The sequence below is a fragment of the Lagopus muta genome, chromosome 7 (genome assembly GCF_023343835.1).
Source record: "Lagopus muta isolate bLagMut1 chromosome 7, bLagMut1 primary, whole genome shotgun sequence".
Lineage (NCBI taxonomy): Eukaryota > Metazoa > Chordata > Aves > Galliformes > Phasianidae > Lagopus > Lagopus muta.
In genome coordinates this window covers 17,393,292-17,416,893 of record NC_064439.1, presented here as the reverse complement: position 1 = coordinate 17,416,893, position 23,602 = coordinate 17,393,292, and the positions used below count along the sequence as shown (strand labels likewise).

The window sequence follows — 23,602 nt, the reverse complement described above, 5'->3', positions numbered from 1 at the left end:
CGCCCGGCGGGGCCGAGCGCGCCGCTCCCGCCGCTCGCGGGGGCCGCCCCGGAGGGCCCCGAAGGCTCCGAGCCGCCCCCGCGCTGCTCCGCGCCTCCCCGCGCCCGCCCGCGGCCCGAACCGCCCCGCGCCCGCGCCCCGTGCCGCCCCGCCGCGGGACCGGACCCCGCGCGGGCGCGCGTGCGCCCCTCCGCTCCCCGCCGCTCCCCGCGCCGCCCCCGAGCCCGGGAGGAGCCCGGCGGGGCGGCCCCGCGCCGGGGGCGGCTCCCGGCCGCGGCCCACGCCGCCGCCCCGCCGCCGTCGGGGCTCCCGCGGGCGGCTGCGGGCGGCGGTGGCGGGGCTTTCTCGCCCGCGGCTCCGCGTTGCGCATGGAGGTCTCCAAGAGGGGGCCCGGTTGCGGGGCGGCCTCGGGGGCGAGAGCGGCGGCGTCCGGGAGCGGCGGCTCCGCCGAGGGCGGCCCCGGACTGTTCCCGGCGAGGGGCCGCGGAGCCGCGCCGCGGGGCCCCGTCTGGCGGCGGCACCGCCGAGCGGAGCGGGGCTCCCCCCGGGCGGCCCCTGGGGTGGCGGCGCGGGCTCCGGTGGCGGCGCTCGGCTCGGCGGCGACCGGCGCTGCGGCTATCGGCGCGGCGCGGAGCCGCGCCCCGGGGGGCCCCGCGGGAGCGCCCGCTCCACAGCGGCCCCCGCGGCCCCCGCCGTCGCCCGCCGCCCCTGCGACCCCAGCCCCGAGGCTTTCCCGTGCACCTGCTCGGCGCAACTCGTTATGCCGAGCGGCTTGGAGAGGCCCGGGGAGGCCCGGCCACGTCGCTCACGGCTCGGGAGAAGCCCCCCTCGCGGCAGTGCCGGAGCTCGGAGCACCTCCAGACTCTCAGCCAGGCTACACTCTGACCCTCCGTGTACCCCCGGACAAGAACTCCGGCCCCCGCCGCACCGCCAACCCCAGGCGGAGTGGCGCGACTCGAACCTGCAGCCCCGACGGGCGGAGCCTCCCCGCCCCCACGGCGAGGCAGCGCCCCGAGATCGCACAGGCGGGCTCACGCCGCCGCCACCTCGCGCCCCGACGGGGATCCCGAGCCCCGTGCCTCCCCGGTGCGCGCCGGGCGGATGCGAGCTCCGGGTGGAGGAACTCCGCGCCCGGCGGACGGAGGCGGTGTTGGGAAATGTCTTCTTCAGACGCGTCGGTGGGCTCCCCCACCGTCTCCCTCCTCGTCTCCTGAACCCGCAGGGACCGAGAACGGCCACTCGGCGCTGCAGTTGTCGCTCTCCAGCCCCGGTCGGAGCCACGGACGAGGGAAATCTGCCGCCCGACCTCGGGGCTTCCCGGCGTACGGCGGTGTTCCCCCGACAGCCCCAGGGGATGCCTCGCGTCCCGGAGGAGGGCAGTGAGGCGGTCCGTCGGTGCTCAGCGCTTCTCGGGCAGCCCTGCAGGTGCCAGGCCGAGGCCGGCAGAGTTTGGGTGAAAAAGAACGTGGTGGAATGGGGGAGCACGGAGACACGGGGCAAGGCCGGGTGGCAGCAGGCGGGTAGCGACAGACGCTCCCCGACGGGGCGGGCGGCTGGGCCGGGAGGCTCCGCGGTGTCTGTAGCACCTCGGTAGGCTGCCCCGAGCTGTCCTCGGAGGCACGGAGACGAGCCTGCTCCGCAGTTAACCACGAAGACGACTTGCCACGTCTTTTGCTGCCCGCCACCGCCCGGCACAGAGCACTGAGGAGGGACGGCCGCTCGGCAGCCGCGGCTCCGAGTCTCGGCCCGGCCCCGACGGCTCTGCCCGTGCCCCGCTGCGACAATGCCGCGAATGCGTCGCTGTCAGCGCGCCGGGTGACTGATGAGGAGAAGGAGCGGAGCCCTCTCCAAGGTCAAGTTGAAGATCCCGGTGGCGGTTTCGCTGCCGAACAATGGCCGGCGCGGGGCCCTCGGGGGGGCTCCCCGGAGTTGGTTTTTACACTCTCGCCTCCCTTTTCCCGTTCTTTCCCCCGTCTGTGCCGAATGACTCCGCGAGGGGCTCGGTGGCACGGCTCGAGGGGCGGGGAGTGCGGGCGCGGGGTCGCGGGGGAGGTGGGGGGGGGCGGCTCTGGGCAGGGAAGGTTGCGCAGAGCTGCGCATCGCCCCGCGCATAGCGCTCTGCGGCCGCTTTGCTCCGCGTTCCGCCAAAGTTTTCCAATCGGAGCGGGGCTGAATAAACTCTCGGCCCTCCTCTCTCGCCCGCTTGCTCCGCTCCGTGATGATTGATATTTTTTATTCAGCCAACTTTTATTTACCTTGCAAAAATGTTTGGGACCAATGTGATAAATTACAGATATGCAAATTTCTTTGAATGGCGTTGTAAGTGTGTCTCGCTGGAGCTGAATGCGGCCTTGCAGTCGGTCTGCGCGCACTCAGGACCCCAGGGAGCTGATCAAAGCACCCTTTCTCTTTCATCCCCAGTATTCTCCTCCGAACTATTTCGATACAATATGTTTCCATGATGCACTCAATGTGCGAAGGACACAGGACTCATTACAACCTAGCTAGTTCTGCCGACCCCTTTGTTCCGAGGCATAAAGTTAAAAAAGGAGGAGGGGGTGCGGGGGGAGCTGCCCGTTGCCAGCTCTCTGAAATGTTAAAGCATGCGTCATTTTTCACCAGGTCTCGTCTCGATATCCTCAAAAGACAAGCTATGAAACCGGCCTCGGCCCTTCTGGCATTAATTACGCCGCTGTCCAACCGATCTGTTTTTCCTATTATATGCATTTCTCAGCGGGGATTTTTTTTTTTTTTTTTTTTTTTTTTTTTTTTTTGCAAGACTAATGCAGCTGCGAGCCGAAGTATGAATGCATTTTATCAGCATAGAAAAAGATCGGCGGAAAGGCTGAAAAAGATGTCAAAGTCCGCGGTGGCGGTTTTCTCGCCCGCCCCTGTCTGAGTTCGCTGGGCTTTGGGAAAGCGCTGCGAACCGCGCAGAGCTGTTACTAATGGGTTCTGCCTCGAATTCGCAGCTCCTCAGAGGGGAAAATCTCAGGACGGAAAAGCAAGGAGGGTGCCGAGCGCGGGTTATGCGCTCGCTGGATGCCCGTGCGCACAGCGCGCCTTCCCTCGCTTCCTCCCGGGCGTCCGGGGAAGCGGCCGCGGTCGGCGGTCCCTGCGCAGGGCGCTCCGCTCGGAACCTCCGCGAGGTCCGCTCGGGGCAGCGGCTCCGGCGGGTGACAGTCAGAAAGAAGCCCCATTTCGGCGGATGGCGTTTGTTTAGGGGCTGATTGGTTGACGGAAATGGCTGGCAGCCAGTTCTGGGAAAGATTCCAGACCTGACTCCGATTAACCCTCTCTGGTGAAACTCTGCTGGAAACCAACTCACCAGCAATTGCCATTAATCTACTTACTAATTAAGCCAATTCATTTCTAAAGGAGAAAAATTCCTTTCTTTGGCCAAAGTGATGGGAGGAAATTTGAAAGAAGCGCCAAACTGTGTAACTGTAATTCAGCCAAGGACTGCTAAAACGAGGTGTTGATATATAGCTGGAGATTTAAAACAAGTTTCTAGGGCAACAATCCTTTGGAGGCGGTGGTATATAGTGCATAGTAGATGAAGCTCGAATAATGGTGGACCGCAGTGTGCAATTGTACGGACGTTGGTTGGAACCGGGGCCGCGTTTCCCAATTAAGCCCTTCAAGGCTTTGACTCCTCCGATAATTTATCCGCCCCGTTGAAGCACTTCGGCCGTGGGCGACCGCTACGGGACCCAAAAACTACCGGAGCGGAGGCATCTCCAAATTTTTTCCCGGTGTCAGGGATGACACGTCCGGGTCTGGAGGCTCTGGAGGGGGAGGGTGGCCGCTCTCGGTGAGGCTCCTCTTTCGGCGAGCAACATTTGGCTCCCAAAGAGCAAAGGCCCGGGAGGGGGCCCCAGGAGGACCAGCCGAGGCCAGGCACCCCGAGAGCAGGAGGGGGAGTCCCGCCGGCTCTTGAGGACCCCACGTTGAATGGAGGGAGGAGGGTGCCGCCGGGGCCCCATCTGCCCCGTCCCGCCGCTCACCCCCGCTCCCGTTTCCACGTCGGACCCCGTCGGTACCGCCCGGCAGAGGCAGGGAACTGGAGAGCAGGGACCCCTCGACGGCCACCTCCGCGTGAGAGAGCTGACGCGTTCAAGGGCGGATGGTTTAAACGAAGCGTCCAAGTTCCCCCGCGTTTGGTTTTTGCGAGGTGTGGGGCTGCGAGGGCAATCGGGAGGATAACAAACTCAGCGCTCAGGGACTCCGAGGCCGGGCGGGGAGGCGGCGGTCGGAGCGCTCCGCTCGGCGGGAGGTGGGGGCTGAGCCGCGCGCACGGCCGGACGCCCCCGGGGGCGGAGGGGTCTCGGGAAGCGATTCGGTCCCGCGACGCGGTGGGAGCGGACCCGCGGGCGGAGCCCGGGGCAGAACCGGGGACGTTCCGTGACGGCGAAAGTCGCCGCGCAGCGCCGGTAGCGCCGTGTGCGCTCCTATCCCGGGCGAACACCGAACTTGTGCGTTTAATCTCTCTCCGAGATCATAAAAAATAGGACGCGATATCCTAAAAAGACTAATGACATTTCACAGGTAATGCAATTTAGAAAGCAACACTTCCATGTTTTCTTTTCCAACAATGTGCATTTTGGTAAACTGCTATAAATTGCGATTCAAAAGCCCTGATCTCGCCATCCCCAATCATTTTTTATACTGATCAAATGAATGCAGATACTCCCATTTGGGAGGGGCGACATGACATTTCCCTCGGCAGTTCTAAACAGGTCACGGACCTTTCACAGACCCTAAGGCAGTGGGAGGGAGCTCTTTACGAAACCGTGTAACCAAATCAAACCAATGGTTACCCCTTTTCAATACCGTTGGAATGGTTTGCACAATGCTATTCACATAGCAGCAGAGAAACTGAAAGGATGGTCATCCAATGGAAATTTCTTTGCTTTTGTTTAAACTTGCGGAGCTCAAAAAATACTAGAAAACAATTACTTTTTGTATGACAAAAAGATAAACACTCTCCGCGCAGCCGTGCGCGTACGCCGCGGCCCTCGGCGTGCCGAGATATTTATCCACGGAGGCGCACACATGTGTGTGGGGATGTACATTTATCGGAGATGTTGCTTTGTTCGAAGCCATAGGCACAAAGACACAACATGGCTGCCCTGGAGATGACCTATTGCTTTCAAGTTGCTTGAACACATCAGAATTTCTATTGTCGAGGTTGATTAATTGTAACTGATAAGTTACCATGAATAAAGATTGTTTTTCTGTTTAATGTGGTGGGCCTGATTTGGTAAATGCTTCATTCATGTAGCCTTGCAGCGCAGCATATGGGCGAGATTCATTCAGTATCGCAAACATATACGATTTATTATGCTCGTATGGTCACGGCCAAAAGGCCTTTCTATTTTAATGACAAAGTTTGAATGAAAAATTCCATTTAAAGAGTCACTAACGTTAAACGTGCCTTTGTGATTTATTCCGGCTCCCGGCTGCCGGTGAACCGAGCGCCCGGGGCAGGGCCGTGCCCGCGCTCCGCCCGCACCGCGCACCGCGCATCGGCGGCGCCGGGACCCGCGCAGCGCCTTCACCCCGTCCCCGTCGGGCCCCGGCCGCAGCCGGCCCCGCTGTCTGCCGTGCACCGGCTCCAGGTGTGGGAGCAGCAGAGGGGTTTGCCTGCGGTGTGCGGGCACGCGGGGGATGCTGCGCTGATGGCCAAGACAGCTGATTCAGCCCCGCGCGGCCAGGAGGATCTTTTCTGTTCTTTTGACGCGTGTTAAACTGTGTGAATATGATGTCTTCGATTACCTCTTGTCGGGATGGATACTCGTTGTTTAAAGCTTTTTCCAACAACAACAAAAACAAACTTTGACTCCCTTCTGCTTACAAGTCCCCTACTCTCGAAAAGGGACTCAAAACAGCAAAGAAAACCTCGCTCAACAGGAAAACCATGGAATAATGCCTCCGATCTGCAGCCCACCTCTGGGGTCTTTAGATCCTGTTCCTGCCCATTTGAGGGGGCTTCTAGAACTGAATTTAACAAAATCAGCACATTTGACAGGCAGGCGAAGTAGAGCTTATGCACCACCACGAATAATTGATTAAACATAGGGTTGGTATTTGTGGAAAAAACACCAAAAAACAACCAAACCCTTGAAAGAGCCCTTTCAAGCATTTTAAAAAATATGACCTTTTAACCTTTTCTTCCCCTTTTGACAGAGTAATTTGAAACAGAAACAATGTAATCTATCAAAATAAGTTGTGTTACTTCTGTAAACCAGATATTTATGTTTGAGCTTTCTCTTGCTGACAAGCTGTAAAGGCTCACTGTTATTCTAAGGGTTTATCTCCGTGGTTCTTGTCTTTTCTGCTCATTAAGAGTCTGTCTACAGATTACAAAGTCAATAGATGCAAACACCAGACTGTGAGAAAAATCTCCCTGAGTACATAAAAAGCAACAGCGGTGGACGCTGTACAATGGAAAGCATAGATGTTTGTAGGTGTTCAGTTTTATCATCTTCAAACAAGAGTAATGGGAGTAAACACTGTGGCAAAACTTCGCCTTCCAGTGTTGTGCACTTCCTTTTGTCATTCCCGAAGGCTGATCTTTAGTTATCACCCGTTCTTAATGGCAAATTTAGTAAACAGTTTAATTGAACGAAGGTTTACAGGTATTTTGAGTTTCTTACACAAAGCACCAACACTAATTATCAGTCCAGCTGCAATGCAGAGGGCCTGGATGGGATGACTCTATAGCTACGTTTTTGGGTCATCCTCTAAAGGGATGACTGACCTCACTGGGGCTCATTCAGTTCATTAAAACACTCCGAAGGATCCTGGGCCCTGAGCAGGTTTGAGTTGTTAAGAAGTGCCTTTAGGTGTGGACTTCTAATGTTTTATGCCCTAATGCATTGGAGTTATATGCACATCTTGTTAATACTTAAATATATACATTGCCAGTATTCTTTCATCTGTGCTTGTACATTAAATAGAGATTAAAACAAAAACTAGACAAAACCTCAGCTCCAACCCACAGTATCCAACCCACCCAATCCGTAGTAGAGGGCACTTATGCATGAGTAGGCTGAAGTGCACAGCTGGATGAATGGTACCAAACTTTAAAAAGTCATTTATTCATTTGAATAATGTTGTTTTAAACTTCTGTAAGAATTAATTTGTATCATCTCTAAGTTTTGGGAGAAAAAAAAAAAAAAAGAAAAGAAAAAAAAAAGAAAAAAAAAAGAAAAAAAAAAAGCATAAGCATTTCCAAAATATTCACGTGCATACCTGGAGGTTGGTAGTGGAAAGCTATTCAAGAGCAGTCTGAATTCTGCACGGGTGCCAATGCTGTCTGTGAAAGGCCCAGTTGCTCACGCCCAGGGAGTTGTTCGAGTGCATGCCTTTAAGAGGAATAGCCAAGAAATAAGTGAGGTACAGGCCTAAGAAGGACATTTAAGCAATCCTGTCACACACTTAAATTCATGTTTATCACGTACTTTTAAAACAACAACAACAACAAAAGGTAGCTAAAATCATTTAATAACTTCCCACTGGCTAGAACTCATGCAATCTTTGCGGAATGCCATTCTACCTTCCGACAAAACTACATCAGAGATACTATCCCCTGGCTGTGCGCAGACGGGTCTCTGATAACAGGCACTCATCAGGGTTGAGAGGCGGGCTGACGGCTGGAAAGGAAGGACAGAAGGACAGCAAGGCCACGGCTTCCACGGCTGATCTGGAAGCCACCCCCGGGGCCGGTGCTGCGCCCAGCCAGCGCTTCTACGGCGGGGCCGCCGATGCGCGGCCGTGTGCGGGCGTGGAGCTGTCGGTGGTGCTGAAGCGCGGCGCGGGGGGAGGGAACGGCCTCAAGTAGTTGCGGGCCAGGGGCGCTGGCAACGCTCTGGGACGTGGGTTCAATTTCTCGCGTGTCTCTTCTTCGCAAAGATCGACACTTGTTAAAATGCTAGCAGCAATTCTTCTCGGGCAAAATGACAGACAATAGATAGAGTTTGCCGCAAAAGAAACATCCAAACTGCCTGTATTTGCACAGATCTGTTTGGGAGATCTACTAAGAGAAGGACTTCGTGTAGGCAAAACTGCTAGAAGATTGCACTCTTCTTGCGCTGAAAGAATCAAACTGAATTACTGTGTGGCTTCTTCTACCAGCAATCAACAAACAGTATGAAAAAGCAGTACAGCACAGCAATGTTTTTAATCTTAGTCCTTAGTTAAAAACAAAACAAAACAAAACAAAACAAGAACAAAATAACAATAACAAAAACAAAATAGAAAAACAGACAATAGTTTATAACCTGAATTTCGAGTCTATTTATTTGTATATTGTTTAACTGCATAACTGTTTAATTGTACTTAGTATCATCTGTTGAATATAACAAATACAGCTTCATATAGTTCACATAGTTCTATGTAATGTGTTTTATCTGTGATTTATGAAGAGACTTGCATAATAAGGGTGCTCTTATTTTGAATGATAAAACATTTGGTTCAAACTCATAAAACACTGGCAATTACCAAGAGCTGCTAATAACAGTGCCTGTCTGGACAAGTTCCTGCTTGGTAGATATTTAAAAGGGTTATGCATTTGTTAGATAGACTTCGAAGAGTAAAGGTAACTAGTGTTAATGTCATTGTGTGAAGCATCCAGACTCTAAAGTTATTGTACTTTCATCTGTTTATCAAGAATGCACAGTCTCTCATGTGGAACTAGAAGAGCCATAAACACTCAAACATCCAAAACATCCCTACTTGCTTAAAATATATATATGAGAGGATTCCTGCAAGTCCTCTGTTCTTGTGTCTTGAATAAGATATTTGTGTTTTTGAGATAAGTGTAAATATGCTATTAAAGAACTTTTTGCCTCAAATCCCGAAGAATCCTCCACTTGTATACTGGGCAGTCATCTCCAGCAAGAATGTAACAGATCTGAGTCCTTTTGAATGTAGCCTTCCACATGTGGAGGAACTGACACTGAGTTAATGCTCCAAAAGCATACAGGCTAACTTAGCTCTCTTTTCATAGTTTCAGCAAACAGCCGACAGGAAGAAGGAAAAATCTGATTGTTCACAAAATACTGTGACATACAATATATTCTTCGTGGTTGCCCTTATCACTGTTATTTATTGATCACAACACAGCCAATGCTAATTGCAAAACAGTAGAGGCAAATAATGTTTCCAGGTTTCCAGAATTAGGACTGTCCAAAGGATCAAGGCTATCAGAATGATCTCCACACTTGTGATACCTCTAACTCATCCCAAAATAAAAACAGTTTGTACGTACGGAATCAGAATAGCTGAAGAAGAGCTACATAAACAGAATACAAGGAGTACAGCAATGTTCAAAGTAAAAACTTGTATGCCGGAGTGTATAACTAAACCAAGGGGAAGTGTTTAAATGATGTTCACACATTTACAGGTAAAAATGTAGAAAAGGTAGCAATTCTCTATATTTACATAGTCAGAAATACATATGAAAATTACAACAAATCATTTAGATATGTGTAGTTTGTTCTAGATATAAGCACAGCCACTTGAATTAAACACTGCTATCCGCATATTGGTATTGATACTCAGCATCTTGCCAGAGAAGGAACCATAAGGTATTGGTAAATAAATTGTTATACCACATATCAAATAAACAAAAATCCCTCAGAACAATCCTGCTTTTTAAATAAACCATTAACTAACATTCCTAAGAGATAGAGTGAACAATATTGTGCTTAATTGCAAATACATTTTAAAAATTATTTAATAGTAGAGATACTGAAAAGAAGAGGGTTTAGTATTATACTCATGCATCTTTGTTGTTGCAGTGTATTTTTGATAGATGCTAAAAGAAAAGGTAAATATCTCATGATGTTCTTCAAATACAGTTTAGTGGTGATATTGGAATTCAGCATTGAAATGGCATTATGTTCATCTCTTTTCTCGTGGGAAGAGAGGACTATTCACAGTCACACAGAACTATGCTGGAAGGGACCTCTGGAGATCATCTACTCCAACACCCCATCTAACACAGATTCCCTAGAGTAAATTGCACAGGAAAGCATCCAGGCAGGTTTTGAGTATCTCCAAAGAAGGAGACCCCGAAAGCTCTGTGTACATTGAAGGTTTGCAGGAAAATGTATCTGGAGAAATACGATTATGTTCAAGTATATACTAAAGAGTTAGAAACAAATACTTAAATTGCAGAATAGGCTACGTTGCATCAAAGATTTCAAACTCACCATCTTCAAACACTGGCCATTTTTGGTGTGTTTAGAAGCCTAGGAAATTCACCTGCGTCTTCTTTCTGCTTTCCAGTAGACTGGGAATATAATGGAGGCTAGATGAGAAATATTTTCTTGTTGAAGATCATGAGAAGCTATTAGTCTGATATAACTTGGATCCCTCCCCTGAAAGAGTCTGACAATCCATTCACTGAGCTTGAGGCATTAGGCTTAAAAGACAAAATGAAATGTTATTGTTTTAGGCAGCCGTGCTATTCAGAACTTCAGAATGCCATTTCATTTCTCACTCTGGTCTTCCCATTTATTTTAGTACTAGATGAATCAAGCTTATATCAGTCTTGTTACTCACAGAGAAATACTATTTTGGTTCATAGTCAGGTAGTTACAGTTGCAGCCACAAACATGTATTTATTATTTCAAGCTACGTTAGCTTTAAAACTGAATGTGGATTGCTTTACCCAAATGTTTGTTACTGCATGCACGTGGCAACCAACATTCGGAAGATATGAATATGTTAAATATTTCAGTCATGAAATACATTTAAATAATCACAATTCATGTTGTAAAGAAAAATATCTCTGTCTCAGCAACAAATCATTGTCTCACATTGAGAAATCCTTTCACTGAAACAACTGTCCATTATGAAAATGATGAATGTTGATTCCTGGATATGTCACAGTCTTATGCTTCACAGAATTGTCAGAAATGCTACCCCTACTTACTGCTGAGCATATCTGAGCTTTTATGTTCTGAGAAAGAAAAACGCTTACCAAAGTTGAAGGTAAATGTGAGCCATCTTTGAATCTGTCTGTGCCTTTTATGTCATTTTCAATACAAATAGGGCAAACCATCTGTAAATGACAGACCAGACATATATTAAACACATTTTAAGACAGTGTTGTTTAAGCATATGAGCTGATAAGCAAGAAATCAACATTAATAAAAGATTTTGAAAAGGATGCAACATTTTTTTGACACTTATTGATTATGGATTTGCAATGCATAATCTTTTATAAATCAGAGGGAAATGTTTTAACTTATCTGTTCCTGAATTGTCCATTTTTTACAAGAAGAGTTGAATATATTTGAGACTAAAGTTGATATATTAATATCCTGTATATGTATGAATATATCAGATATACTTCCTTTATCAGGAAAAAAATCAGTGGAAGTAACTGAAGTAACAAGTCTGTGCAGTCCTGTATCTTAATCTAGGACATACTTCACCCTACTAAACTTATCCAGAAAAAAGGTCAAAATGCCACTCTTGACGTTTGTACACACTTGCATAGGAGGAAGATGGATAGTTTTTAGGGACTGCACTCCCTGCTGCGTTAAGACATACAATGTGAGTAGCCCTCAGAGCAAGAAATACACTAAGTCTTATAGTTCCTAATCCCTCTACTTTCTGTCAGGTGAAGCAAGGGGAAGTCTGTAGTTTTAGTTCAAATTTGGAGTCTGCAAAAGCTATCATTAAGGCTCTACCATGTGTGATATTTGTACACGTACTACGTACACAAGATTGTGCTGTGTGCAGCTGAGCATATCCGGCCTTGACAATCTGCCTTTGTTGGATTTACCATTTCACAATTTTTGCTATCAAATTTGTTTGACTTTATGCTATAGGCTGGCTTCTATGACTTGTTACATTAGAAAGCTCAGCATGACTTCCAATAAAAACATAACAGTTAAAATAACAGTCCAGTTGCTGTGTCTCTGCTTACTGTTTCACCAGCAAATGTATATCTAAATGCTAGAAACTGGCGTTGCAGTGTTTGTCTAAGAAACATCTCGTCCTTAATTGCATGCAGACTGAAAAAAATCTCATATTGAATGAACTTATATCATGCTGCCATTCTGAACAGTACCATACATAACATTAAAGTTTAAAATTGCCAGTTAGAGAAAATTTACTTTTTGTATCTTTTACAGGGGAAATACTTAGGTAAACACTATCGATCAGCAAAAGTAGAGCAATAACCAGTAAGAATTCAGTAATCCATAGACATTAAAATGCCATTAATATATTATATTAAGTATAGTATATTAAATACATGAGTAAAGTAACAGATCCTATGCAGTGGAAAAATCTGTGAGGAATAGAAACAGAACTGGAATTCTAAATACTGTCATTTTTCTGTCTGTAAATTTACTGTATCTTTAACCTCTGAGTGCTGATACTTTATCTAATCATTGAAAATTGCTACCTAATTTCTCAAGGTCCAGCTCATGAGGTAATTTGAACAGCTGTATGTTTTTTTTTCCTCTTCCTGAACAAAGAAAGGTATTACAATACTGAAACTGAACTTCTAAAATAAGGTAAGCAAAGGGAAAAAAATAAGATGAAAATTGTTCCAGGTGGTAAGTTTTTTTCTTAAGTAAGGGTAATAGTTTGGATGGTTTGGATTATTTTTCCTGTATTTGCCATGAAAGTTTGATAACTGGCATTTAAATAGTCTCTTGTGCCACAAAATAACCAGAGCTCAGTTGCAGTTAAGTAATACTAGAAGACAACATGGCTTGATGTGACTCAAGTCTTTGACACAAAGATTTTAAAGTAAGAAAAAGTCTGTATATAAAAAAAAAAACAAAAAAACAAAGCAAAACAACAACAAAAAAAATCATTTCATATTAACTAGCACCTGTCACAGCTGTTATACTTGAGTGGGCAGAGATGATAAAGTTTGATTTCTGTGCCCTGTTTGTGTGTGGTTACAAGATAAGAACTTCACAGATCTTTTAGCGGCAAATAGCAAATTAAGAAAGGAGTAAAGGAACACTTAAATGGATTTAATTTTTATGAAAAATGAAAGAGAACTGTCATTAGAAGGAGCAATCACACACACGAAAGCTCTTCCAAAAACAATGCTTCCTGTTTTATTGTGTTGGCCACACTGTCAGAGGCAGGTGTTGGTGGTACGGCAGTAGGGCTTGAACCTTCCTGCCAATATTCTGGTACATTTTGCTGCTGTGTGAGGGATGGCATCAGAGGGGCAGTCTGACTGACATATGACATGCGAGAGCATATGTATGGGAACTGCTGAGTCACGGCCTGAACCTCTGATTGATCACCTGAGGTGAGCCATGAGTCAGCCAGAGGAGCACAGGTGAAGGCAATTCTCCTGTGCTGCCGGAAGGGGTGGAGCCTGGCTCCTCCTAGACCTATTTAAGAGCTGGCTACCAGTGGGGAAGGATCTTTACTGGAGATTGTCTCTACTGGTGTTTTGTGGGTGAGCCCAGCATAAGGGTAAGCCTTCCATTTATTCTCTTTCGTTATCATAGTCTACTTTGCCTAACTCTCTTGTTTATTTTGTAATTATAGCAGCCTAATATTCTTTGATTATATAGCATAGGAAGTAAAGGAGTGTAACTGAATTGCTCCATATGGATAAAGTGGCACCCACTGATATTCATCGATGCTTGTTGAATGCTTCTGGAGACCAAACAGTGAATGTGAGCACAGTGAGGTGGTGGGTGGTGTGATTCAATAGTGGAGACAGTGACAGAGGGCCATCTCCACTCATGCAGATTTTTACAAACATAGAATGCAGGCTCTTGTTCTTTGCTGGAGGAAATGCATAGCCAACGGTGGTGTCTGTGTTGAAAAAGAGTATTTTGTAGGTGTGAATTTGTTCTATCAGATGCTATTATTGGGCTCTTTGTATCAGTTGTCATTTCACTGGAAACAAACAGGAGGCATTACTTTTGGAGCAACCAGCGTTCAATGCTCTCTAGATATTTTTCAGGCACTTCATCCACCAGGCCATAGTCTTTGATGATATTCATAAACACGCTGAAGTTTTTCTGATCACAAGGGGGCTCATATATTTTATAGTTAAAATTTTAAACTATGCACATAATAGAATAATAATTTATAGCAATGTACAGCATAAAATTCAAGGTAAATATGCTGACCAGGTAATCCTACTGCATTGTAAAAATAAATTGCACAGTTCTTTAATACACTGTCAGGAAGAAAAAAGAAGCAAGAGATAATGATTTTCCTTCCTATGGACTATTTGTATCTTATCATTAATTGCCTTTTTATCTAAATTAATCTGTTTCCATGATGTGAGAGTTCTTTGCTGCATATAAAATTAGAAATTAATCTCTTTCTTCAGCAACTAATTCTAATGTTCTCCGTTAAAAAACGCTCCAGTCCCTGCCCATTCAGGTAACACAGTAAATACTCATTAAGATAGAGCTGAGTAGATAACAATAATATAATTTTATTTTTCTACTGAGTCTTGCATGATTGCTAAGAACACCGATAAGACTGTCATTATGTTATCACTGTATCAACATAATGTTTTCCCATAATTTTCAGATGAGAGGATAACTTGAGGCCAATCTCAATGAATAACAAACTTAACAAGAAGCTCTCCATTGACCTTAGGGATATTGTATCAAACTGTATAAGCACAAAGTGTTTGCTGCGCAGTGGATGTACTTTCATTACAGTTCACCATTTGTAGGATGGGAATTACACCATTCTCACACCGCTGAGAGGTGTTGGGGAGATAAAAAGTAAAATAACCCCCTGAAGTACAGTAGAGTGTGTGGTTGGAGGGGAGTTTGTCTTTCTAAAATATGGATCCAGCCCAGCTGGATTTGAAACTCTCTAGAAATCCTCTGAAAACAATCAGTCCCTGGAGGTGTTGAAGAACCATGTAGGTGTGGAGCTGAGGGACATGGTTAGTGGGCATGGTGGGGGTGGGTTGGGTTGGGGTTGGACTAGATGATCTTTTCCGATCTTAATGATTCTGTGATTCTATATTCTACTGTATATGGATTTTTAGGTATTCGTGATCTGATGTTTTCTACCTAAAAGCTATCTTGGAGATATCATGGCCTACGAGAATGGTGTTTTTACAGCATGACACCAAGTATCTAGAATTTCTTTTTCCATATTGCATTACTTTGTTCAGCTTTCTTTCTACAGAGGGGGGAAAAAAAATAGAAAAAGAAGTGGTTAAAATTGTGTAGGGGCTTCTCAAGTGTCTTCAAAGCGCATCTTAGAAATATTGACCACTACCTTGCTATGGTTTGCCTCTCTTGACCTTCACATTTCTTCAGTTTTCCATTTTCAGCAGTCAGAGAACTTTCAGTAGCTACATTTGTTATCTAAAAGTAAGTGAAACATTATTTATTTTCTTAATCATCTTGCAAAAACAAATACAGGTTTTGCTTATACGCAGTGGTATTCCTGTGACAAGTTCTCCTATTCTGGTCTATTAAATATTTCCAGTACTCTGCTAATAATTGAAAGATTATGCAGCCTAAGCCAGCAGTTCAAAGTCAGTTCATCTTTTCCTTTGTTTCTAAGAATGGTGGCAGTTAGGCAATGTTTTGGCAATTGTAACAAAAGGAGCACGTTTGGACAATTAGATGCATTTGTCCTAGTCTTGTGTCTGAAACTCACCTTAGTGCTGTATATGTGTCTGAACCTCATCTTAATGCTATCAGTGGGAAAATTACCATTGCCTTAAATTTAAGAGGACTCGAGACTGATCGCTGTAAATTCCCCAAACAAAACCAGCAGTATGTAGAAAGTATACAGTAAAGAAATCAGGAAAAAAAGTTGACTCAGATCTAGACCTGATTTGCACAATTGTGTCTATTCTTTGGGCCCAGGAATACCTCCTGATCTTTGACTCTGTGTGGATGACCTGCCACTAATCAGTCCCACATCAGGTATAAGGGCAAAAAATGCCAGGTGCACAGACTTAAAAGGAAGCTGTTTTTCCAGCATGGAAAACTGGATGGAAGGACATATGCAGGTGCTGATGGAGCACGCATAGGAGAAACCTCCTTGCTCTCTGCAAGAACTTGAAAGGAGGTTGCAGCAAGGAGAGTGTTGGCTTCTTCTCTTGTGTGACAGCTAATAGGACACAAAGAAAAAGTCTCAAGTTGTCCTATGGGAGGCTTAGATTGGATACTAGGAAGAATTCTTTTCAATGAAAGAGTGATCAAACATTGGAATGGTGAAGTCCCTATCCCTTGAGGTATTTAATAGACATGAGCGCATGGCACTAAAGGTCATGGGACTTGAGAGGTCATGTTAGGGTTGGACTTGATGATCTTGAAGGTTTTTTCCAAACTTGAGTGGTTCTACAATTTCTCTTCCATAAGAAGTTTCCTTTGAAATTGTTTTCTCCTCAGGCAGCACTGTTTCAGTGTCACCTTCCATTGGCAGGTTAGTCACTGCAATTTCCTTTTCTTCTACTTGCAGTGCTGAAATCTGATCATGGCCATGAAAAACTTTAGTATCCTATAATATTTTTATCCCTCATGAAATTGGAGTGCCATTAATTGGGCATGACATGTCAGGAATCTGTAACCTGCTAACCCACCTCAAATACACTGTTCTCTCTCAGCAAGATGCCATATGTATTACTTTCTCCAACTGTAAATTATAGCCTACACTACACAGAGAAAATAAAAAATCAAATGAAAAAAACCAAAACAAAACACAACAACAAAGATATGAAGCCTCAGTCATTTCCTACTTCCACACACTTCATCTAAATATGTATTTCCTCCTCCAAGAGAAACATTCAATCCCTATTATATTTCCACAGTTCTCTACAGGCACACTGGACGTGAATCTGGTACCTTATACACTCATCTGTTTGAACAGAAATTTCAAGCTGTCAGTAGTGTTTTGTATTATACCCTTGCCCTTTCCACATCAAGTCATCATCTTGTTTTTTCAGCTGCAGATGCATTCTATTTTCTCTCAAATACACATGCTGGTGGCTGTGTGGCTAGTTCAGAGGTGCAAACATCAGCGTTAAAGAATAGATAGTATTGCAGATACATGGCAGTACCAAGCCTTTTAAATAAAGAAAAGCCATTTTACTGACTATTAAAAATCAAATTAAATTAACTGCAAATTGCAAAATAATAATAATTATTAAAAGACTTCCAAAAAAATCGCATGACCAAATTCATCTTCCAGCACTGATTTTCACTGATAACACTCCAGATTTCAATAGCAATACACCTAGGTAAATGCAGAGCTGTAAAAGCAGAATTAGGCCCAATATAACTGCACACAAAATATCAAACCATGTGCTTAATGGTGCAAAGCAGCTCAGAACTCCTCGGATTTCATTTCCAGCTGATTCTTTTTAAGAATTACAGATGCTTGAAATATAAGGCTAATAGGGTGTAACCTTGACTGATCTGCTCACTGACTGCTGGGTCAGGTTAGGGTAGAAAAGACCACATTTAAAGACTTTCCATAGTTTGAAGATCCGTAGCTCTTGGGATGGTCCCCTGAGGAAGCAGTAGCTGTTCTGAACTCTAGTTCAGGATGGCAGTCAAAAAGAAAATGAGACTTGTACCTGTTCTTCATTTAAGAGCTTATGTAGGGGGGAAAAAAAAGGATTAAAAAATAGTTAACTTTAATCCCTGTAGGGATTTCCTGTAGGGATTAAAGTTTGTAATGTTTCTACTGAAAATAAAAAAATAAATAAACTGATCTTGAATCTCTGTCATCATGTACATATCTCAAAATCATGCACTTCATGTCTGAAAAGAAGAACAAATATCTTTGCAAAAGCAACCATAAACTGGATAAAAGATCAACTTTTGGAGGTGAGTGAAACTCCTGTACCATTTCAAGAGCATCTCCAGATCACAGAAGCACATTCTTAATACAGAAGAAATCTTAATCAAACTTTTAGTAACAAAAAATCTTTGCTATTTATGGTATGTTTCTTGTCTTTCAGTTTTAAAACCTCAGACAGGCAAATCAAGGTTTCATTCAGAATTAAATATGAAATCGATATAAGCAGTAAATGGTTTTTTGCCTTTTCCCATCATTTGAGATATTAGTTCATTTTCATTTTTGCTTCTCAAAATTAGGATTGTGTCATTCTAGGTGCTTATTTTTGTCAGTCTCTCAGTCTAGTGCAGAGTGATTGACTAAATGTTATACACTCTTTAAGCAGATTGAAGCTAATGAAACAAATTTCTGCCCCCTATTGATCTATCCAGTGAAACACTGCTGAAGGGCTGAGAAACTATTGCTTACTTCTTTCCATCTGATTTAAGTTCCCATGTTAGATTAATGTTGTTCAGATTAGGACACCCCATCCATAAGCCTCCTGAATAATCTCCACTGAGAACCTGAGCTTTCAACAGCCACCCATGGTACATATGCATGGTCTTTGGACTGCCTCAACACATGACCATCTGTCATCATTGCATGGTGCCTCTCCACAACTGGGTCGGACCCTTGCCTGAGGGCATTAGGTTCCAGACAATGCTGGTTTAGATGAGCAGTTTGGTTAACACTACAAGGGCCATCTGTTCTACAGGAAATCCTTTCTCTGTGTCATTAATGAAGTATTTGCAGCACATAACTATATATTTGTCTACTTGTGTAAGCTTTTAGGTAACAGGAATTGTGAGGGCATGTTGTTTGCAACTGAACAAAATAGTCTTCAAAAATACCGAACTTTGTTACATATATCATGTTTACCTGTTACAGGTTAGTAGAGATGAAAATCAATTACATATTTAGCAGTGGAAGTGGTTAATTAGCTATGGTTTCAGCAGGGTTATAACACCTCAGAACCTCAGGCAATCTAAAAGAACTGAACATTAATCTAAACCTTGCTTAAAAAGTCTACTGTCTTCTGAAGAACAAAATATGAATCTGATCAAAGGATTCAAAAATTTAACTTTGGCAGGGAAGTGCTGCTCTTCTGTAGCATATTAACTTGTTGATTATAGGAACCATATTATGGGGAAGACATTTCATGTATTTCTGCCTGTAATAAAAAATTAATTTCCAGAAAATGAAGCATAGCCAGAATCTAATAACTTAAGTTTAACATGCCTACTATGCTTTCCATCCACTGTTCAAATAGACTTGGCTTTCAGATACTGGAATTGCAACTTGCTAAGTAGGAAGAAAGACAGCTGGGAAAGAGCACTTTGCAGTCATTATTTTGATAGAATATCCCCTTCCTCCAAGTCTCATTTTTGTCTTAGAAGGTGAAAGGTGAAATTCAGTGTACCCTACTTAGAACAAAAAATATTACATTACAGAGAGAAATTCACCTTCGGAAGACTGCTAATTGCCTGAAGGTTTCCAAATGTGATCATTGTGGGCTGAACACCCATGAAGGCCCAGAGATGAATGAAAAAGCAGTGGATGTATAGGCTTCACTTTCTACATAATGCAGGTGAGTGTTATATCAGACATAGTGACCTGACTGGGAATCTTCTCTATTGAGGAGCTTCAGAAGTACAATTTCTCTCTTTTTTTCATAAGTTCTGAAATTACAACTACTTGAGAAATTAAGAAAAATCTAGGCTGAAATTACTGATTATAGGATGTACTACAGCCTCCTTCTAGTCTACTTAAGCTCAAAAAAATTCAGAAAACTTGAGTGAACCTCAGTACTATTTTGAAATCTGAAACACAGATTTTAACACCAGTATTTTTTTCCCCCGATAACTATGATTACAGGATTTTATAGTAATAATGAGTATGTATAAAATCAAAATACAGAGAAAGAAAACCATTTAGTCTGTATTAAATACCTCAAGTTAAGGGGCAAATTGAGGGAAGCTAGAGAATAGAATGGAACCAAGAAATAGAACTGAAAGTAGTGAAGCTGTGAAACAGATTTCAGGAGAACTATGGCAAGACTTCAACACTTTTTCTGTTCTACTCCTATACTGTTCTCATTATTAAGTTTTGTGAACATGAATGATTTGCTCTAAATAGAAAAAATATTTAAAAAAAATATTTTAAATCTGTTTGATGAAAGTAGTAGAACAATGTACTTTTCCATCTCCAAACTACTGTTTCCCTAGTAAACTTATATCCATCTCCTCTTTGCTCAGTAGTACGTTATGCAGTCAGCTACCACAGAAGCAGTATAAGCTGGTATCCTATTATTTTCAATGTCTTAATCTATAACAAAATAGATTTTCTTATGTAAATAAAATCCCTACCTAGATACACAAAAATTTCTAAGGTGAATGCAGGTGTCCGCTTGCTCTGTCCACAAAACAAAATTGTACAACCAGATCTGCTACAGTACAAACACTGAACAAAATATCAGCTAACACCATATGTGTACTTAGTAGTAATTGCAGAGTAATTTTACTTATTGAATGTACTATCATGCTCCTTGCAATCCACACTCAAAAATTTAATAACCTTATACATCAGAATCATCTGAATCATTTAGTGTTTTATTCATTACTGACAGACTGTATCTTGAAAACACCTGAGGCTATGTAGAACTCTCTGCATTTTCTAACAAACACTGTCCTACATGGGCAATATGTCTGGTTAGGCCTGGGCATTCACACAGTGGCCTTTGGGATGGTCACTGAGGAGTAGTCAGGGCTGCAGAGATACACTGTAAAGGTGAAACTAATCCAGTGCTCCTTAGTTCCTCAGTATTTTTTTTTTTTTACACAGTTCTAACAGGAAAATTCACAAACTACAAGAAGAAGCAAGAGGAAAAGAGCATTTGTAACAACAGAAATTATGCCAATAAAATACTGAAGAAACCAACCTTATTATTTAATCAAATTGTTGCGGGATAAGAGATGAGATCTGAAGAATGATTCACACATACACGTTAAGTGCTATTTCTTTATATAATCTAGAATTTTCTTTTAACTTTTTAGTTTTATACCTTTCCTTCTCTGCAGCTGGCTATGTTACCTTGAGCTTAAAGCTCTATTCTCCAAACAGAGAAGTCCAACGGTGGACAAGGCTTACTGTCAACTCTAACAGCCCTCTGCTCTGAGTCCAAACTGGCAGAAACACTTTAACCAAGGGCTTTTTGAGTATGGAAGCATCGTAACTATTACCTAGTGTTCCTTATGTCCCCATCTTTCAACGTTACAGCTACGTCAGCCAAGTTTCTGGTGAAGACCTAATTTTCAACCCCTACTTTTTTAGGATGTGTACCTATGCAAGACCAGGGAAATTCTGTAGCGAGAAAGTTCTCATGGTATCTAACCATCTTTGTTTGACTGTGGACAAAAATCTCCTCCTGCTACAGTGTTTTGAGCTACAAGAAGTCAAACAGATAGATAATTACTACTAGTATGCCATACTTTCTTGTTTGTGTGTTTGTTTATTTTAAGGCAATCACATGTTGCTTTCAAATATTACAAGTATTTCAACCATCCAAGATGTTCAATTTATCTCAGCATATGGCTTATTCTCACCACGTGCCATAGATTTCCAAGTGTAACTCTGATTAATAGTATAAGTCAAACTGTTGAAGGAAATTCTCTTCAAATGTCAGGCTGATTAGAAAAATTTAGATATTATCTTCTGAGCACTGGCTTTTTTTTTTAATGATTATTATTCAAACTGAGACGAGGGATATCAGCAGTCCTCTACTGAAATTAGTGCATTATGAAATTTAAATTCAATCTTACTTTAGGGAAAATAAATAATCCAAAAGTCCTTTCTTCTTACAGTGCTTCTCTGTGTTTATTTTGATACTATGAATAGATCCCACAAAAGTTGAAGAACATCCTCAAATACAAATGCACTTTTCAGCCAATTGTTTTTCTAAAACATTTACAATATAATTCAAAGCAAAAGAGAAATACAAACACTTTAACTACTCTCGCTTTTCATGTAGGTAGCACTAGGTACAAATGATAAATAACGTTCCTATTTGATTATGATCACAATCATAAAGCTCACGGCAGAGTGATGGCTTTAATAGTTCAAATAACCTGACTTAGGCTTTAGGTTCAAAAGGGCTAATCTCACAAGGAGGGAAATGTAAATTTTAAAGGAAAGCATTCAAATTCTATTGAAATATTTCAAGATTATTCCTTGTTCACACAAATTCATCTATCTAAAGAATTCCAAATTTGGCAAGTAAGGAGAAGGACTTTTTGGAACTTATAAATCTTATAAGGACTTCCCTGTCTTTGGGAGGGGAGGACAACTTAAGTAAAACAGACCACCCTTTCTCTCTCTCTGTAAATCAGTTAAATGTTTTTGATCATTAAGCATGAAAAGAAGGGAATAATAAATGGAGGGTAACTCCCTAAAGATTGACCGGAATACAAAGGCATGTAATTTTCTTACAAAATCATTTAGTCCTGTGCTGCAGGTATCTCCTCCCATGCACTCTCAAATGAAACAAGATTCTCATGAAAGAGTGAGTGATCCACGTTGTGGAATCAGTACACTTGTTTGACCACGACAGTGTTCAGGAGATAGATGGTTACAGGCTTTCGAAAATTGCGCTAAGTATTTAAACCCTTTTTTAACTGCAGTTTGGTAGCCATGAATTCTGTATTTGCAGGCTTCTCTATACCTCAGTGATGTTTCTTGTTTCGCAGTAATCTTTGCTTTTTTATTTTCACAATCCCTTCAGGATCATATCCTACTGTTAATCTTGACGAAGAAGAGGAAATGTTTCCATCATGTGGATACAATTGATTCACAGCTTAACAAATTCAGAAATAAAAGGTTATCCAATATCTAGACCATCTTTTTAGGAAGTTGCAGTGCTGTACAGCACAGTAAGCTATTGGCCTACTGAAGCACTATGGCATGAACTTAGAGCTCACTTTGTACTGCTTTGGTCTTGAAATATGAAGATATTATGTCAAACAACACCCTACTTTTCTGTCTCTGCTTCATAGCATTGATTTTTAGGTAAAATACCACTACTTCTGCACAAAAGTTGGATTAGCAGCCTGGTGCTATAGGTTCAGTATTTTCAGCTATTTATGAGATAAGATAATAACAAATGGATTTGTTCCATAAGATACTTCTGTTGTAAATAGAACAGATTTTCATTTTCGTGGACAAACCTTCGACTATGCTTACCAGCTAACCACAGTTGTCAAACATCATGCCCTCTGGTCTGCCATCTTTGCTTAAAGAGCAAGGAACAGTGAGGAACATCTAGATTCAAAGGGCTAGTGAGATAAGGATAAAGTCTAGGAGCAATGTGACTTGACTCCATCTGGAAGCAATGGAAAAAGAGACTAAAAAAGTTGTAATGAGAGTAGAGTGCTACTAGAGCAGGGCAAGGAAAGTATTCTTTTACTCAACTAAAACACAAATACAGGTTTATGGGGAAACCAGTGTAAAAAGAAAAAACTAGATTAAGACGATTAAAAAAGAGGCGTGACACAAGCAGAACATTGAAATATTGGCTAATAACATCGACTTACATTTTACTTAAAAAAAGCCAACTTGTATACTTCTTTTTGTGCACCACCCAGGACGACTGGCATTTTTATTTCAGTGTCTCTTCTCCTTCTGTTGCTACAATGAACTACTGAGAAATACAGATAAAATCATAGGCACAGACTTTTGGAAAAAGTCTAATATTAACTCCCTGTTATAATTTCTT

General features: G+C 43.3%; 1 protein-coding gene and 1 long non-coding RNA gene across 2 annotated transcripts in view; one reads left to right on the top strand and one right to left on the bottom strand.

Annotated features, from left to right (window-relative positions):
- Positions 1-4,475: 4,475 nt before the first annotated feature.
- C7H10orf67 (chromosome 7 C10orf67 homolog) overlaps positions 4,476-23,602 on the bottom strand; it is a 39,225-nt gene continuing 20,098 nt past the window's right edge. The window contains 7 exon segments of the mRNA XM_048951162.1: positions 4,476-4,531; positions 7,258-7,370; positions 10,221-10,300; positions 10,994-11,074; positions 11,948-12,046; positions 15,105-15,159; positions 15,259-15,347. Coding sequence (XP_048807119.1) covers positions 10,226-10,300; positions 10,994-11,074; positions 11,948-12,046; positions 15,105-15,159; positions 15,259-15,347 — 399 coding nt within the window. The 3' untranslated portion in view covers positions 4,476-4,531; positions 7,258-7,370; positions 10,221-10,225.
- LOC125696018 (uncharacterized) lies at positions 13,419-22,455 on the top strand. Its single transcript, XR_007378163.1, has 3 exons — positions 13,419-13,470; positions 19,287-19,423; positions 20,677-22,455. It is a non-coding gene; the product is annotated as an uncharacterized LOC125696018 (long non-coding RNA).